The sequence below is a fragment of the Synchytrium microbalum genome (assembly GCF_006535985.1).
Source record: "Synchytrium microbalum strain JEL517 chromosome Unknown SmJEL517_scf0049, whole genome shotgun sequence".
Lineage (NCBI taxonomy): Eukaryota > Fungi > Chytridiomycota > Chytridiomycetes > Synchytriales > Synchytriaceae > Synchytrium > Synchytrium microbalum.
In genome coordinates this window covers 98,581-116,000 of record NW_022158398.1, presented here as the reverse complement: position 1 = coordinate 116,000, position 17,420 = coordinate 98,581, and the positions used below count along the sequence as shown (strand labels likewise).

Genomic DNA, 17,420 nt, shown 5'->3' with positions numbered 1-17,420 from the left:
GACACTGGTGGTATCGGGAAGCGTGCACGCAGAATCATATCGACCCAACAGGGCGAGATCTGGGGTTCTGTGGTTGATGAATGATGGTGATGTTCCCGGTGAGGAGGTCTTGTAGCTGGAGGAAGAAGACATTGGAGAATATGGCGGCGGAAGTGGCGTCATTTTGCGGCTCTGTTCATTATTATTCTCAAACTTGTTCACCACATCATCAAAAGTGGAGAACAGCATTGCTTGTTGTTCGACAGTATTAGCGTCTTCAACTGAAATATGAGAACCACCAATAGGGCTAGTTCTAGTTGTCGACTGCCTGTCCGTCAAAGACTTGCTTCGTCTCATTGCGGCAGAAACGAATTTTGTTTAGGAATCCTCAAGTTCGAAAACAATAACCTTTTCGTGCGATCAAACAGCCTTGACCAGGAGCCTCGAGAACAAGCTTGATTTATATAAGTATACAAAGGATCTATATGTACGTGGATCGAGATTTGCTTGATGATTTAAAAAAACTACTATTTTACGACTTCAATTGGAGGCGGTCGCCGGTGCTGAATGGTCGGCAAACGTTACATCGTCAGCTTCAGCTGCTTCTGTAACATTCCCCTCCTCTTCAGCAAAGTCGAGTACTTCAAAGAAGGTTCGCCCTTGATCCTTCTGCACAGCACATACAAGTCGACGTTCATCCATACGTACTCGCCAGACTCCTTGTACGTTGCTCACCAAATCACGCAAGAGACGACCATATACAGGTGGCGGACTTCGCGAAGTACTGGATCGAGATGGACCACCTGGACCTTCAGAAGACAATTCCCATACTTTGACTCCACCATCGGATCCTGACACTATACGATTGAGACGTGGATCATGATGGAAGCAAGTGATAGCAGCTGTATGTCCAACCAAGGTAGCAAGGCATTGACCTGTAATGGGCGACCATACTCGAAGTGACGAGTCAGCAGCAGCGGATACCAAGTATTGTGGCGAGATTTCCAACAAACCAACAAGAGATGTATGTCCTAAACAGTGATGCATAGATACATGAGATTATGGAATCAACAAAAATAGGAGAAACGGGATACTGAAGTAACAAAATCGTGCATTTAACTCACCTTCAAGTACATGGAGAGAGTTGCCAGTTCGAGCACACCATACTCGTACCGTAGCGTCCATAGATCCAGATACGGCTCGCTTCAATTCATGACAATATCCGACAGAATAGACCTTTTCACGATGACCTCTAAATACCCAAATATTTTCACCAGACACCAAATCCCACATACGGACTGTACAATCGTATGAGCCAGAGACGAGAATAGACCCATGCCCAGCAATAGCACGTACAGAGTTGGTATGACCTTGTAATACATGGAGAGCATATGGATTGACATGAGCACCGTCAGCTGGTGGTGATGAGGCACCATTTGGTGGGAAGTATTCGGCATCGGTGCCTGGTACAGGTAGTCGCCAGACTCGTAATGTAGCATCTCGAGATCCAGTGACTATCAGTGGTTGCGTGGGAGCTATTTCACCAGTTTCATCGTTTTTACTAGGTGTGACAATCATCAAACATCGCACTGTTGAGGTATGTCCTTCAAACAGGTGCGTGCAGACACCACGTTGCATATCCCATACTCGGACTGTACGATCAGTCGATCCTGATACCAGAACATTGTTCCAGTATTGTAGAGCCCAGACACCACCTTCGTGACCTTCCAACTTTTTACGGCAAGCTCCCGTTTTTGTATCATATATGTGAATACTCATATCATCCGAGCCAGATACAATCTTGTCACCATCAAACTGCAGGCATGTTACTACATTAAATCCATGACCCGGGAAGGAGACTTGGCGATATTGGCCAGCCAACCACCTTTTACGTAGTCTGAAGTGACGAGCATATAGAGTTTTGTATACACCTTGTGGTACAGGTCGCGGCCTGTCTTCCAAATCCATAGCCAATTCCATGGCACCTGCTTTCGGGGACAAGGCATTACGACTTGATGATCCGGCACCAGAGTCAATATTGCGACGTCTCGATGAAGACGATGGCTTGAGTGATAGAGCAAAGTCATCGTCACTATCTGCTGTATCGTCACCCATCGGTAGACGTTGCTGAGTAGAGTGTTTCAAGAGTTTGGCAGCTCGAGATGGTGATGGTATTGATGGTGCTGATCGGAGGAACAAGTTGGCATTCCTACTACGTAACACTGCCATCTCACTCTGTACCTCGGCTTCATTATACCATCCTTCCAATATCATACGTCGTTTCCATATAGCAATCTCAGCACCATCACCATCAACTACATGTTGCCATTGTCGACTGATTGCACCGCAACGACCAATAGACTTTATATCCAGATACTCTAAAATATGATAACTCAACTCTATAGGTAAGAGACCAAGGAAGTCTCGTTTCAAGGTCGGCAAGATAATGGATGATATGAATTGAAGAGTAGGGTATGGACAGCGTCTCAATAAGTGTAGTAATAAATACGATTTAAGTTGCGGCGGTAATCCCTCAAAGGTGGAGATAATACGCGGTAGTTCAGACAATGCTGGTGCAGGATGTGTTGAGCCATCAGCTCGGGTATGTCCTGGTAGCGGTTGTTCTAAAAGCATACCTCCCAAGTCGCCAGCAAATGGTGATGTAGACAAGACCCTATCTGCAACCAACTCCAGCTCCTTTGCTGAAGGTGATTGTGGATCCGATAATGGTATCGACGAGAATTGGCTGGTCAAGAGATGTAGAGTTGTTGGCAGCGATGACGTGGACGTTGGTGACAATCGAGGACTAGGTAGATTAGGAGCATCATCGAGATCAACGTCAGTATTATCGCTAAAGTCTTCGTCATCACGATCAATCATATCATCCATATTTCTTTTTGTTGACGTTTGAGCATCCAGTACAAGGGCTTCTGGGAATGGTGTCAAGGGCACTGCTGCTGTTGATGTTCTTACTTGACCTACACTCGATACTCTTGGTGGACGTAACAACCCCGATCCCTTTCTAAAGGATGCAGTGGCTGTTGGTCGTCCTTCTTCATTATGACGACGTTTGTGTGCTGGCACACTTGAGCTAGCCTTCTTTGAGGTTGACGGGTCTGTAATCATTAGGGTTGGCGTATCGTCGCTATCAATAGAGTCTCGAGGTGCTGGTCTTTTACGTGAATTACTGTTTTGGGTTGATTGATCTAGTGATGACGTTGGTAATGACGTGTATAATGGATTCTAGTTGAAAAAAGAGAGCGATAGATTAGCAAACGCTGCGATTATCAATCATATCGTTCGCATTAAACTGCTTCTGTTCTCCAAACACCCACAGCACCAAAAGCATTTAGTACCTCTTGTTGGTTGACTTCCTTGAAATCAGTAGGGACACCGTTCAAGTCAAAGCAAAACCTTTTCAAAGCGGGTGGTGTTGGAGTATACCACAATGGATATTCAGACTGGCTTCGAGGAAAGGCTGGCTGAGTGATATAGAATGGTGTGTGTGAGGTATGTGTGGTGCTTGAAGTGCTATCACTAGGTAAGTCTGAGATAGTGTTTCTGGAAGTGTTGGACTAGATTTCAATAGGATAAATGACTGTTAGAGAGGGCCTCACGTATGCATTTGAGAGGATTTTCATTAGGTTTGTTTGTCAACACATACAACCAAACGACCGCAGTTTCAAAGACTCAATATGTGTCTAATGGCAGTGAAGGATGTAGCATCAAATATGACTACGAAATCAATATCGAAGATGGCAGTCTGCTCTCCTTTGACGAGTCTCGTTTCCCTCCTCGAGTGCCCATTTGTACACCGTTCATTTCCTCCCTCCCAAATGTTGATTCATTCATTGGTTTGCAAGTCGTTATAAGATAGGATCTACTCGAGGCCTAGCCAGAATCAGTGAGATCTAGATAGTTATACTTACAGGTGGAAAGGCTGCTTCAATAGAGTTATTGTCTCCAATTCGTTCAGGTGTGTTTCGAGTCTCGTTCGTTGAGGGTTCGTTGGCTTTCGATGTATTCATACTAGCAAGTCGCGAGCATTCCCTCTGTATATACCGAGATTCTAATCGATTACTTCTCGCTCCTAACTACTAAATGTGTGGTTGTGCTGGTTGGGAAAATTATGTGTGTTTGGAGTCGACGAAAAAGGAAAGTGATGAAGTGTAGCTTCGCTTCATTATTACGACTGTCCAACGACCAGCTCAAGTGTGTGAGTGCACCTGCACATAGGTGTCATCATTCACAATTTACATGGTTCGGTCCTGACGCGTTTCTCTACGCATACAGCTTTTCACGTTTTTTTGCTAGTTGTGGTGGTATACTATTATTTTATACGTTACAAAGTTTAGTTGCGCATTTTACTTCTCAACGAAACAGCCCGCTTGTTGGTGGTGGGTGTTTGCGTGTTCGACGTCGAGTTAAATGACACGACTGCCGTTCAATGCTCACAGTTTTGAAGGTGCACTCTTGTCTTCCCATCGAAGAGCTAATTGGCGAGCTACTAGCACCATCTTCCCTGAAGCATCCCAAAGGGTTAGGTCTAGATCACTTCGACCTGTGAAATAGAGTAAGCCCAAGAAGTTCTCCCCAGTCTCGCCGAAATTTGAGAGCAAGTCAGCTACTAACCTCGTATGCTAATGTCCGTGACAGACGAAGCAAACAGTTCCTTATGTTCGCAAACAGTGGATGGTCGATTGTAGAAGTGAATCGATAAATTGATGACACCGGCTACATGAAATATGCACGTTAGTATTCATTTTCGTTGGCCACGAATAAGTGACTTACACATTCGAAAGACTTTGTTTTGCCTTAGCAATTCCTGGTGCATACCGATGTCGGAATTACAATCTGCAAAGAAGCAGGCGCTAGTATTCACAAAAAAGCTATGTTTACTTGATACTCTCTTGAACCCTTCATGTACAGGTGGCCTACACGTACCTCAACATATCCATCGGCCTCGAATCTTGGAACCCAGTCCAGTTGGCTAACTGTACTCGGCCATTCATATTGGAAAACTCGCCCAAATTGGATGGCTCCGATGTGTCTTCACCATTCAGTATAGCGGTTTCTAAAGCCCGTCTAGATTGCCTTGGCATAATACACGTTCTCATTACTTGGAATGGACCACTCCTGTGTCGTTTTGACGGGGTCAGCAATAAGGCATTTGAAAAGAAGACTTTTGAAGGCTTCTGAAAAGGCTGATAAGGCTTTTGAAAAGGACAAAAGTGCAATACTCTACTCACCAAGCCCCATGCGATGAGCGGTCTATTATATCCCTCACGTCCACACACGAGTGTGGGTCTACCAGAGCAGGGAATGGCCGTATATTGTAGTGAAAGTTGGATAAAACATTCTTAGTGATGTCTCCAAATGTTGCTTGGAGTGTCCATATCGTCTTGTTGGTGACCACATCGCGACATATTTGAAAGACATTGGCAAGATTTGCACCCTGTCTCATAACGTTGATTTCCATCAAACACGACTCGTTGCCTTTGACCTTGTTTACGAAGCTGATGTTGAGAACTAGTGGGTCAGGGTATTTGCTGTTTGGTTCGAAAGATCCGAGATGTAACATGATGGCTTTCGTTCCAGCAGCTAGCAGATAACCTCCATGTAAAACTCCTGAGACCCAAGCAGAATAGATTAAAACTCACGATGCATCATCTGCCGCTCTGGGCGAAATGAAAGAGAAAACCAGACCTACCAAGGTCATTTTCCCAATCTGGTGAGAACCTTATAGAGTACTCATTATCCCCCCTTTTCCGCACGTTTAAAGCATTATCAAAGATATAATTCTTCAGGACAAACGGCGTGGCTTCTCGTTCGGCCGGTGGTGGTATCGGTTGTGTTGTTGGTTTCGTTGTTTCTGATGTAGGCGAATTCTGGGGGATTACAGGCAGTTGTTCATTCAGCTTCGGCAGCGTTTGAGGAGGTTGAGTTCCACTCTTCGGTTTTGAAGTTTTATTCCCCATGGTATGTGTTCTTGTCTGTACTGCGTCTATATGCAAATCTGCGTAAGCATTAAAATTCTTAAAACATAGACGACGTCATTGCAGCAGGCAAATATCGTGATTTACCAGGAAGAGATTTGATCCAATTTGCGTATATACACTCACTGATCTATAGTAAGTCCCGTTTACCAGTTGTATTAAAGTTTTCTGTTGCGAGTCGTCACTGCAAATTGTAGATGTGAATTTTGCACCTTTGCCTTTGTATCGATCACCACTAATAACCAAACACGAATGTTTAGATTGTCTGATCAAGTCTCAGGTCTCGACATCCTGTAAAACAACGTGAAAAGTCATGGCATCATCAACATCACCAACCACACCCAATTTCTTGCTCGATAAAGCAGTTGAGGTCGAGACCATTGAAAGAAATGCGGAATCAGGAGAATACGAAGGCATAATACATCCGGATTTCTTAAACTGGAGGAGGAGCGCCTTTGGTGGTTTCTTACTCGCACTGGGTTGCCATGTGTGCAGAGTACACCTAGGTACTATTACGAGGTCCCTTATGAATGGGAGAGAGCTGAACTATTTTCCATTTCAGGAGAAAGATACCCTGATCCCTTTGTAATCAACATGAGCTTCTTGTCGACAACCAAACCACGAGACAAGATCAGGCTGCATGTTACAACTCACAAGATTGGCAAAAGTAGGAACACCATTGAACACCAGTACTGAACTATGAAGCCGAATCGTTATCTCTATTGATTAACATAGATCTCGCTTATGTGACCGTCATGGCAAACATTGTCGACAAACCAAAAGCAATCGTCTTTTCGATGCAAGGCACATTTGGGGACATGAATCGTTCAGCGTACGTGTTAAATAATGCTGCAATCGGCCAATCTATGAATTGTATCACTCACCCGTTATGATGAATTTAGATTGCAGGACTTTTTATACAATGAACCACGTTGTCCACCAATACCTCCACCAGAGCAATGTCGAGGTAATTTGTGTTATTTGCGGTTTGTTTTGGCAGTAGGCAGTATGTACTCATAAGCTCTGTTTTATTCTAGTTGTACCTCAAATCGGATCTAGTGGAGCTAGCAAACTCCAGAGGGCCTTAGTTGAGCCCGCAGGTCGTGCTGCTTGGGACCGAATCAATGTAAAGTGACGTTACTGCCGTTACCTCTCGATGCATTGGTAATGCTTGATTCCTACTACAGGCTACGTATCCAAACATTCAATTGAACCCCGGACCACAACCAAACGAGTTTCCAATCTACCGGGGCTTCCTCGACGCACGACCACAGTGAGTCCGTGGAACACATTGCTTGTAACAAACCGAAATGCTGATAATTGATATGCAAATGTAGCGATGTGGTCTCGGCATGCTTCTTTTCCGACTTTGCCAACGATTTCAGCATGTGGCATCGAATGAGAGTCATGTATCCACAAGGTATTGTTTCCGAACTCTTGTGTGCTTTGAAGCCTCAATATATTTTGGCTAACCCCATCGTTTTGCCTATAGTTCGTTCTTCTGGAACGGTCTCCTTGAGCCTCCACTTTCATAACCGTCCGGATCCCAAAGCTCCCAATCCACACTTGTTCATTCAAGTATGGTGATGTTTTGATGGTGTTGCGTGTCTGAAGATACGATGGTAATAAAATCCACCCCCAAACATACTAGGACTCTGAAGTGTTTAATGAATCCGGAAGGTATAGGACAAATCCTAGCTTTTCAACCCACATACTCGCATGAGACAGAGAGACTTACCTTTCTGATTTCTTTAGGTCTGATCTTGCCGTATACATCTTCGATACCAACAAGAATCTGATTTGTATCGCTCGCCAGTACGTGTTTCTCCTTATGCGTATCCATGCTGCTTTGATCGACCTAACATTCATAACACCATAGACTTGGAATCAACTGGATGGACGTCTCCACAAAACCCAAATTGTAGTCCCCTTGTTTTACAAACCAACAACCAAACTATGTCTGTCTATGATACTAAAAAACTACTAATCTATACAACAAATTACCAATGCTACAAAACGACTACTACTATATCTAAAATGTGTACGCAAACACTAGTTTAACACCGGATAAGGAGGCTTTGAGGTTTTCAAGTGTACCTTTTATGTGGATACGTTTCATGAGCTCGCTTTTCTTTAACGGTATTGGCGGATGCAGTATCGGTGGGATATTTACTGCAGGTCTACTAGCCACTCTCGTTGGCGATGCAGGCGATACGATTCCCAGTCGTGGTTTTTCGTGTGTGATGTTTGCTATTGGCCTCAGTTTATGATGGTGATGTTGGTGGTGACTAAACGTTTCCGTTGTTAGCCCAGAGTGATTCCTTACTGTATCATCAGTCCGATACCTATTCCTCTCATTCATACCACTAAAAGCCGCCTCTCTAGCCTGTAACTCACCAAGAAACAACTCTCTGACGCCGGGCAAGTTTACACCTGATCTATGCTTCGGATGGGACAGTCGTGGCGTTACATGTTTAGTGGCATGATAGGTCGTGTATTCACGACGCGGCGTATAGGCCAGTGGTCTGGGTTTGTAGCGTGGTGGTGGACTGTTATCGGATCCGTTTCGGTTGTCGTCAGCGGAAGACCCACTGCTACTGTCAAGCGAGGAGGGTGAATAGGGTGGTGTAAAATCCTTGAAATTATTATAGATGTGATGATCGTGTAGCATTGTTGAGAGCATCTTGGTATGGGATGGGATTTTAATTGACCGATTGCTTTGTGCTTTGTTTTGTTGTAAGCCCTAGATGGTGGTCTTTCTGGACGCAAAGGCCAAGAGAGAGTCGACGATGACCTATAAACGTTTGCTGGTGTACGTGAAACTTGATTAGAATGCTTAATGGTGGTTTAGCACACGAGAAACACGTCCAAAACACAAACCTCGTTTCGTCTAGACTGTCGGAGGTTGATCCTTTACAGTTCCACGAGGCCTTGACGCGATATGGTCGTCATTAACTGGTGATGCATCGTGAAGCAAGATATACTGACTAGATACGAAAACCTTGTTACTAGAAAACACGTTTTCATTTATTATTACAAGGAGATTTCAAAGGGTAACCCACAAAACAAAAAAACACAAGCGGTTGGACATTCAAAAAAATTTGCATTCCTCCAAGGCTCATCGCTTGAGGAAAAACTCGAGATTCCTGTATGAGTCGTTTCTTTACAAGCAACGGTCCTTCCGTGGCAAATTATCGATACTACTCGTCCGCAGCGTGCCCTACGTCCTGACTCAAGAGCAGTAACAAAATATTATTGAATGATGTGACAAGGAAGGAGTGAGCTCATTTAACCCTGCTGGCTCAGATTCATATCAAACAAAAGGGACTCGGGTTTGTCAAGTACGTCAATCAATGCCCACACTTGGATTCATATAAATTTACAGGAAAAGGCCGCTCATTGGTGGTGGAACTAGTTCTACACATAACTCGTATTTCAAATAAGAAGACAAATCTCGAAATGGTACAAATTGTAGTTTACAAAACAGCCGGGATGAGAACGAACGGAGTCTTCTTCTTGTACGTCTTCCATTGATCATCGTACTTTGCAGACATGTGCTAGAAAAAACGTCAAAGTTGGCGGACAATTACTCGGGTTGAACTTCAAAGTATTAAAACTTACTTGGTCGAGCTCAGGCACAGCACGAGAATAGAAATCGTAAAGCTGGAAGACAGGTTGGACGAGAGCAAATGCGCTACCAGATCCTAGAGCGTATCCTCCGCGCCAGATAACGTATCCACCATAGCTAGAAAAAAGTTGCTGATCAGAAGACAAGGACGCAAGTGCTTACTCAACGTTCACTCACTTGATGTGACGAGCCAAACCAAACAATCCATCGGTATAGATTTTGCCTAGCAGCGAGTGATGTTTGTTGTCACTTCACTAGAATTCGTGCGCAGGCGTTAGAGATTATTACCTTTGTTGGCAGGGTTCTTCTTGAAAGCATTTCGTTGATACTCAGATACAGTTTCCTAAAGGTCAAATATCATGAGCCAATGTCCAGTGCAAGTTTAACCTCAAGGAGAGGAAGCTTCTGCCGAATTACGAAACGCACAATCAAGGATCCAACTGTAAACAACCCAATAGCAGCATAGTCCAAGTAAGAGAGGTCCCAAGAAGAATCACGAGCCAGCAACAAGGAATTCACAGTGCTGAACAGCGCATTGAAGAAAACTATAGCTAAAAACGAAGCAAATTAAGTTAAACCCCCAAAAGGACGTTGATCAAGTTTTTCAAGCAGACATACCAGGCACGGGGATATCACAGAACGAAAACGAAATAGCCCAGTACGCGTGTCTCAGAGCAGCAACAGCACTAAACGCAAGAAGCATAGTCTGGCGAGGCGACAAGACGCCAGTAATGGCACTAGGGTGGCGAACTGGCAATCCCACGAGCTTCCAGAAGGATCCGCTGTAGTACGTCAGTATATAGTACTGCAACGGAATGTCGGCAAGTCGGCCGACGATAAAGCCAACGAGCTTGCTGGTTGATAAAGGGGCATTCCTGTCGACATTGAAGATATGATCTCGACCTTGAGGTTTCTCCTTTGGAGGGAGTTTAGATTGTTTGGCCATATTGTCTATTGAGATAACGAAATGCGAGTTAGTTGTCTTGTTGCGGAAGTGTGCACCCAAACTTACAAAACTTAAATGGTGCTCCTCCATCAAGACAAGATGAAGCAAAGCCCAACATACCAGTATAGATCTGTATTCAGTATGTGCCTTGTAGCGAATTCTCTTAGTGGTCTACGTTGATACGGCTGGCCTAATATACCTGGGCCAATTCTAATCAACGCTGATTATTAAGCGTTATGTAAGATTTTGCTGTCTTTAGAACAAATGACGCAAAGTCCAGTATGGGTCTATATCCAAGACGTCCCTTTCAGCGAATTCCTGAGTGGTCGACGTTGAAACGGCCTGGTGTACTGTCACTTTGTTATGTAAGATTTTGTTGTTTGGGAAACTGTACTGACCTTATCTTAGCTTCAGGACGCGTTCCTTTTCGATAGCTTTGAATTTATACGCGTCAGCTTGCTATTAATCTATTAATCTCTGTGATTTGGTATCCGATTATCTTGAGAAACTGTCAATCATCTCCTCTAATTCGTTGCTCACAAAAGTTCAAGTTATCAACGATGCTAGCCTTAAAACCCAAAGTTCTCTCATCAGTCCTGGGCCAGACCGTCACTGGAGGCGTCATAGTAGCCTTGTAAGCTCATACGAAGCTTCCTTCCCTCGATAGTCACATCTTTCCACAAAACATCACATTAACACCCCATACTCCAATAGACTCCTAAACGCAGACGGCTCTGTCCTAGCAAGCTCCGGCTCCGACGACCGTGAAGCCAAAATCATCGCTTCTGTAGCTAGCTCCATATGGAAGACATTTGACAAGTCATCACATCTAATACCCAGTGACAATTCAAACTACCCTACTCCACAGGCTTCACGACGTGGTGGTGGCAGATCCAGAAGTGGTGGTGCGGTCCCGCCCCCTGTCGTGGATCAGTTGAAAGAGTTTGCCTGTGATCATAAAGATGTATGATGTGTCTGTTCGTATACAGTATCTTGTGTTTTTTTATGCCAACATGTTCTTTTGTAGAGGGGCCGCCTATGCATGATACGAATAAGTAAACTGCTGCTATGTATTGCTGCTTCTGAAGATACCCCATTGGGTGTTTTGATGGCCAAGGTAACCTTGACATTCCAAAGGGGTTTGGGTTAAACCACTTACACAATGGCCTCTCATAGGGACGTGCACTCAGAGACTCTCTCGAAAGTCCATTGAGCAGTATAGGAATATGAAATCTGGGCATACAGCACACACACATCGCATTGACAAGGCGTCCCTGATTTACTGATACTATTATTTAGTTCTAGAATTGTGCATACTTATATAGAATACATGAAACGAACAAATCAAGTCGTGGCAAACATGAGCTTGTTTAGATACTAAATATGCATGTGGGTGGTATCATGAAACTATTGTTCTAATTGTCCAATGAGGTGTTTTTTCATAACTACAGTTTTTTCACGACTTCAGCAACCACCATCGCTCAGCGAGTTTAAGGATTGCATGAGATCATTCAATTGTCTATCTGCTACCGGTTTTGATGCAGTCGTTGGTGCAGTGGTGGTGGATGAGGCGGTTTTGGCCTGGTCGGGTGATGAGGATGTTACAGTGGTCAGCGACACATTATTTGTCTGTATTGGCCGGAAGGTAGGTGCCTCTTCAAATTGCGTTATATGGGGTATATGCTGCCATTTCTCGGATATAGATGTTTTGTTCAGCGATATGTTGAAAAGTTTGAATTGCCTAAGGGCGGAAAGGTTGTTAGTTTGGCAAGTTTGATGGAAATGGAAACGTTGAGGGCTATATCTTACCGTTCCATTGTGGCAAATATAGGCAAGTTCTATTGTCAGGATTCTTGCTACTATTAGGCGAAAATTGGTTTTAGCAAAAGTTTCCTTGGTCAGATTTTGGCATCCCGGCTTTCTCCTAAAAACCATCGGCAAAAATCCGAATCACGTACACAGTACCGCAAGTGGAATAACTGCTGAAAATTCTATAGAAAAAGGTAGCTGCGCGCAACGTTGGATCGCAACTACATTCATAGGGTCTCCGTCGGCCTGGTTTCTTTTTTCACCTTACACATCCTGATGTATAAAACTTCTGGGACTTATATTTTTTGGCATGAATTGTGTTAATACATTACAAGTTTTAGGCTTCGGCAAGCAATCGTTCGAGATCTTCATCTGTAGTTGTCAATGCTGCCACGTCACTTGATACCGTTTGCAACTCAGAAGCTAGTGATGCAACATCATCAAAGTCCACATCGCCCTGTTGATATGAAGAGAGTGAGTGTGTCAGAGGCATGTTCTCACAACTGGGTTCTGCCGTTGACACCACAAAACAGAAGAGTTGATTCCCATAAAACGCGAGTAACAAGATGGTCGTCTCAACCTGACCAATAGGCAGCAACTCACCCTAACTGAACCTGTTCCAGTGGTATTGACTTCCATAGAAACGTGAGACATATTATCTGAGAACGACTCGTATCGTTCATCTTCTCCACCACTTTGTTGAATATCTACATCAGGAGTCGTTGTAATTCCATTAACGTTCAAGGTAACAGACCGTTTAGATGTTGGTTCAGTAGATACTACTGCTGGTTGTAGTGACGGCGGTGGTGTTGTTGATGTCAAGGAACCATTTGTGGATGATGGTGGTGATGGTGCGGGAATGGGTGTGGGGGTTGTAGCTGGTGCTACTACTGCTGTTGCTGCTGTCGTTGGTGGTGGCGGGATTTGGTCGGGCATACCATTGGGGAACCGTCTCTTCAGTTCTACAATTGATGGAATATTAGCGAAACCCCCAAGTACAACGTGATGCAAACCACCCACAACATCAACACTTACCACCAATGAAATCAAACTCTAACGAATCCTTATATTCTGCATACTTTTTGGCAGGTGGCAATCCTTTATCTCTACTGCGTTTAAACGCGTCTTCAACCACCAACGCATACTTGTAATCAGGAAAGAGGTTTTCATATTGCGATGGCTCCGATATAGACTCGGCGACCTTCTTTTTACCAGCCTTGAGTAGTAACTCTCGCCATAATCCTACCACTCGTGTAATGGATGAAGGGGAATATGTGCGTGCGAAGAGAGCAGCTTCTGGAATTCGATCAGTGGCAATGAGTAAATCAATGCATGCTTCGCTCTGGCCTAATAAGAGATAGCATACGAATGCCACATTGTTTTTTCCTTTTTCAACTGTGGGAACATATAATTGGAAATGTGTGAGCTCACGGGACAACAAAAAAGTGGCGACGGTATCCCTTTGCATTGCCTACCAGCCAAAGCAGCCAAGTTCTTCAGACCAGCAGAACTTCCTGCAGCTTGGTAAAACAACAACAACCCCTCTAAGTCTTTGGCTCGTCTCAGACACTCTTCTGCCAAACGGTACTGAATTTGATGGATTTGGAAACAGGACGATCAGCATAGACAAAAAACTGGAGGCTAACGACGGCCAATGCTTACATTCCAAGCAGCTAGAGCGGCATCACCAACAGTCTTCCATCGATCTTCTCTATCAACTTCGAGTGCCATCTGATAGGCAACATCCAATCGATCCAAAGAAAGCGCCAAATCAAATTTGTGATCTGGATCAGTGGTAACTTGAAGTGCTTGCTCCTTCATATCTAGAATGCGAAAAAAGGCTGGGTCAGAAGGAAAAATCCAGGCGCGCTGAAGTCGGATTCAAACCTACTTTGAGATTCAAGGAAACGCGCAATACGGTTTCGTTGTTCAGTAGGCACAGATGGCAATATCTTTTCGGCCGTTTCCAAATCACCGCGTAATATATAGGTTTGATATTCAATGACTGTGAGTGGTAGTGAATAGCTGTAGACACTAAGGTCCTTGTCGGCGAGATAGACTCGGTTGTCTCGTGGAATGTAACCCAACAAGTACATATTTCTGTGAAAGAGAATAGCATATTACTTTCGAATCCTTTTTTTTTGCCGCCATGCTCTCAACCGATACCCGCAAAAAGGTACTTACGTATCAAAGTGAGCAACAGTAGAAGTTTGACCACCAACAAGATAATTGAGTCGATTGGCTGTGTTTGTGTAAATGAAGCAGTCGCCAACCCAACATCCAGTCTTGACACTACAGTCGAGCGCAAAAAGAAATTAGATACAATGTCTCATCACGGTCTTCACGCGATTGTGTGTACTTACGAGTCTGTAATATCAGAAACGAAATCGAACGCTTCCTCCAACCCTTCTTCTCCAAATGAAGCAACACCCTTGCGTTCAAGTTGCTGCTGGAACACCATACGATTGAATTTCAGTACATAAAAGGAATCCTCAGTGATAATTGCCACTAAATCTGACTCTGACCATACGACCTAATGGTATCGAAAAGGAAATATGTCAGTAAGGATGACGGAAAAACGCTAAGCAACCGCAATTTCATACATTCTTTGCAGCGACTTCCACTCTTCGAACACAAGCACCAGTTTCCCAATCATAAAAGTTCAAGAAGGCATTGCTTCGGATACCCAACAGGGCACCTCCAAAGATACCTTCAGCACTGTATGATGGTCGGATGTTGACATTGGTCTTTTCTTTGAATGCCTTGTATAGTTTCACTTTTGATGATGATTCACGAATGGCATATCTGTATATTTGAGGAGGAACAGTGAGTTTTGGTTGGCAAGTGAACAAAAAAATGTTTCAAGCGCAAAAGAAGCATGTCTTTGTCCGAGTGAGGACTTACTCGTTAGAATCTCCAGCCCAAACAAACTCCAAAGCATTACCAAAGCTCTTATTTCTCCAAGCTAGAGCAGTATAGATGATGTATTCTCCATCACCACAAACCACCACAAATCGACCATTAGGTGAATGTTGCAGTGTTTGGGGGTAAACTTCACATGAACCCAATTCCTTGGTAGGTATATGAATGCGTTCTCCGTCTTTGAGAGCCTCGTCGGTAGAAGTTTTCACATTGGCTGTCTGTATTTCATTGTGTTTTGCCCAAATGATCTTGCCAAGATTGTCCATTGATACAGCTGGTTCCTCTCGACCTAGCTAAAAGAGATTTGAATCGTGTGTGAGTGCCTATGAAGAACAAATATGAAAACAAACACACTCTAGAGTTTAAGAGGATACCTTGACACAGATGGTTCCTTCATCATAACCCAATGCGACATCATTTGATCCTTTTTGATATGCGATGGCCCATACACGTTCCATACCATAATTCAGGGTATTTTCTAGACGATATGTGTTGGCGTGCCAGATTCTGACGGTACCTACAAACCCCCGGGACAGGTCAGTTGGGAGAACAACTAACGAGGTGAAGCACAAATGCCATACCATCTTCACTTCCAGATATGATGATTGGTAATTCTGGATGGAAGCAGGCAACACTGACGTTTTGAGTGTGTCCTTCTAATGTTTGAACACATGTCTTGTTCTGATAATCCCAAACTTTGACCAACCTAGAGAGGGTGTACACCCAAAAAGTCAGCGCTGTTGCTGCTGTAAGCAAGCCTTCTTGTATAGTGCTTACTTGTCATCGGCACCAGATACCAAGTATGGCTTTTCACCACCATGATAGTAATCAACACAATTAACACCTTTGTCATGCCCTTCTAATGTGTAGTTTGGTGAACCAGAGCCCAACGACCACACCTAGAATGAAATAAGGGTATAAGGACATGTAGACCATAAAAAGATGCGCTAGCAAGTAAAGTGAAATTACTTTGAGTGTCCTGTCTAACGAAGCACTAGCGAACGTATTCGAATCTTTTGGATTGAAGACAACCATCATAACATAGTGAGTATGACCCTCAAACACCATGACATTCCTCCAACCCTTATCCCAGTCCCATAACTTGATCAACATGTCATCACTACTTGACAAGACATATGGGAGGGTAGGATGTACGGCGAGGGAACGAATATAATCGGCATGAGCTTCGAAAGCGGTGACTTTTTCATGAGTGTTGTAATTGAAGACTCGCAAATGCATATCATCGGAACCAGCAATGAGCCAAGATTTCCGGGCAATGAATCTGGCTGCACGGACAGGGAGATCTGTGACTTCGAATGTTTTGACTAGTGTCTGTTTGGATTGTTGTGGGTTAGTACTAGATATACAGATCAATATCAATGTCTAGATATACCTGAGTTTCATGATTCCATATGTGGACGCTTCCATTATACAGACTTGCCAGTAACCAAGGCTCTGTAGGATGAAAGTCGACGGCCTTGACACGGTCAGATCTGTTTGATAATTTACGTTTGATGTCTAGCCTTAATGGCTGTAGGAATGATATGAACAATGTGAGTTCTGAATCTGTTTGAATGTTTGTAAATGTCCAACACGGTATACCATGATGAAGATTCGTCACGTTCAGAGACAGATGATGCTCATATACTTGTATAAAATGTAATCTAATTGGAGAGAAATTAAATGTCAGAACGATTTGGCTTCAGCAAACACATTTTTCGAATTTTTAAGGAGAGATAACTGGCAAATATGTACAGTGACATAGTATTGAATGAGAAAATTAGTCTTCAGAACTTACATGGCAATAAATTCCTAAAGTCGTGGAAGAGACTATTTTGATGTTTGGTCTGGTTCTTCACAGATTGGTTGATGGGCTGAGACTACGTGATGTTGGAATAGACTAAACCGTTATAGAAAAAGAGAGACGTTCAATACGTGCATTGGGGTTCCTTAAACGTATTTATTTGTAGATTTGCGATTGTCTGGAACATTTTATCGTCGAAATCACGTAAAGAAGGTGTTTTTGGGAGAAAATCGACAGCTACCGGCATGAGAAGACATAGAAAGCTTAGCGAACGGCCCATTTTTGATGGTTTGGTGCACAATTACGCGTAGAGCAAGCCTTCTTATAGTGAAGAAG

At 43.7% G+C, this 17,420-nt stretch overlaps 4 protein-coding genes across 4 annotated transcripts; 1 reads left to right on the top strand and 3 right to left on the bottom strand.

The window, feature by feature from the left end:
• Positions 1–519: 519 nt before the first annotated feature.
• SmJEL517_g05423 (uncharacterized protein) lies at positions 520–4,007 on the bottom strand (the record flags this gene model as incomplete). The annotated part of the gene is made up of 5 exons (XM_031171349.1): positions 520–1,010; positions 1,104–3,222; positions 3,336–3,516; positions 3,719–3,870; positions 3,909–4,007. 5 exons carry the CDS (start codon positions 4,005–4,007, stop codon positions 520–522), a joined length of 3,042 nt encoding a protein of 1,013 aa, XP_031022694.1.
• Positions 4,008–9,451: 5,444 nt separating this feature from the next.
• SmJEL517_g05422 (uncharacterized protein) lies at positions 9,452–10,549 on the bottom strand (the record flags this gene model as incomplete). Its single annotated transcript, XM_031171348.1, has 6 exons — positions 9,452–9,532; positions 9,597–9,720; positions 9,781–9,826; positions 9,892–9,946; positions 10,030–10,154; positions 10,222–10,549. 6 exons carry the CDS (start codon positions 10,547–10,549, stop codon positions 9,452–9,454), a joined length of 759 nt encoding a protein of 252 aa, XP_031022693.1.
• A 560-nt stretch (positions 10,550–11,109) lies between these two features.
• On the top strand, positions 11,110–11,779 carry SmJEL517_g05421 (uncharacterized protein; the record flags this gene model as incomplete). The annotated part of the gene is made up of 4 exons (XM_031171347.1): positions 11,110–11,183; positions 11,264–11,513; positions 11,577–11,666; positions 11,726–11,779. The coding sequence occupies 4 exons, from the start codon at positions 11,110–11,112 to the stop codon at positions 11,777–11,779; spliced, it is 468 nt and encodes a 155-aa protein (XP_031022696.1).
• A 916-nt stretch (positions 11,780–12,695) lies between these two features.
• On the bottom strand, positions 12,696–16,885 carry SmJEL517_g05420 (uncharacterized protein; the record flags this gene model as incomplete). The annotated part of the gene is made up of 16 exons (XM_031171346.1): positions 12,696–12,815; positions 12,962–13,320; positions 13,394–13,753; positions 13,834–13,945; positions 14,021–14,181; positions 14,250–14,458; positions 14,543–14,650; positions 14,722–14,891; positions 14,962–15,163; positions 15,263–15,573; positions 15,655–15,797; positions 15,862–15,986; positions 16,058–16,179; positions 16,250–16,612; positions 16,674–16,811; positions 16,883–16,885. The coding sequence occupies 16 exons, from the start codon at positions 16,883–16,885 to the stop codon at positions 12,696–12,698; spliced, it is 3,006 nt and encodes a 1,001-aa protein (XP_031022695.1).
• Between the last annotated feature and the right edge of the window lie 535 nt (positions 16,886–17,420).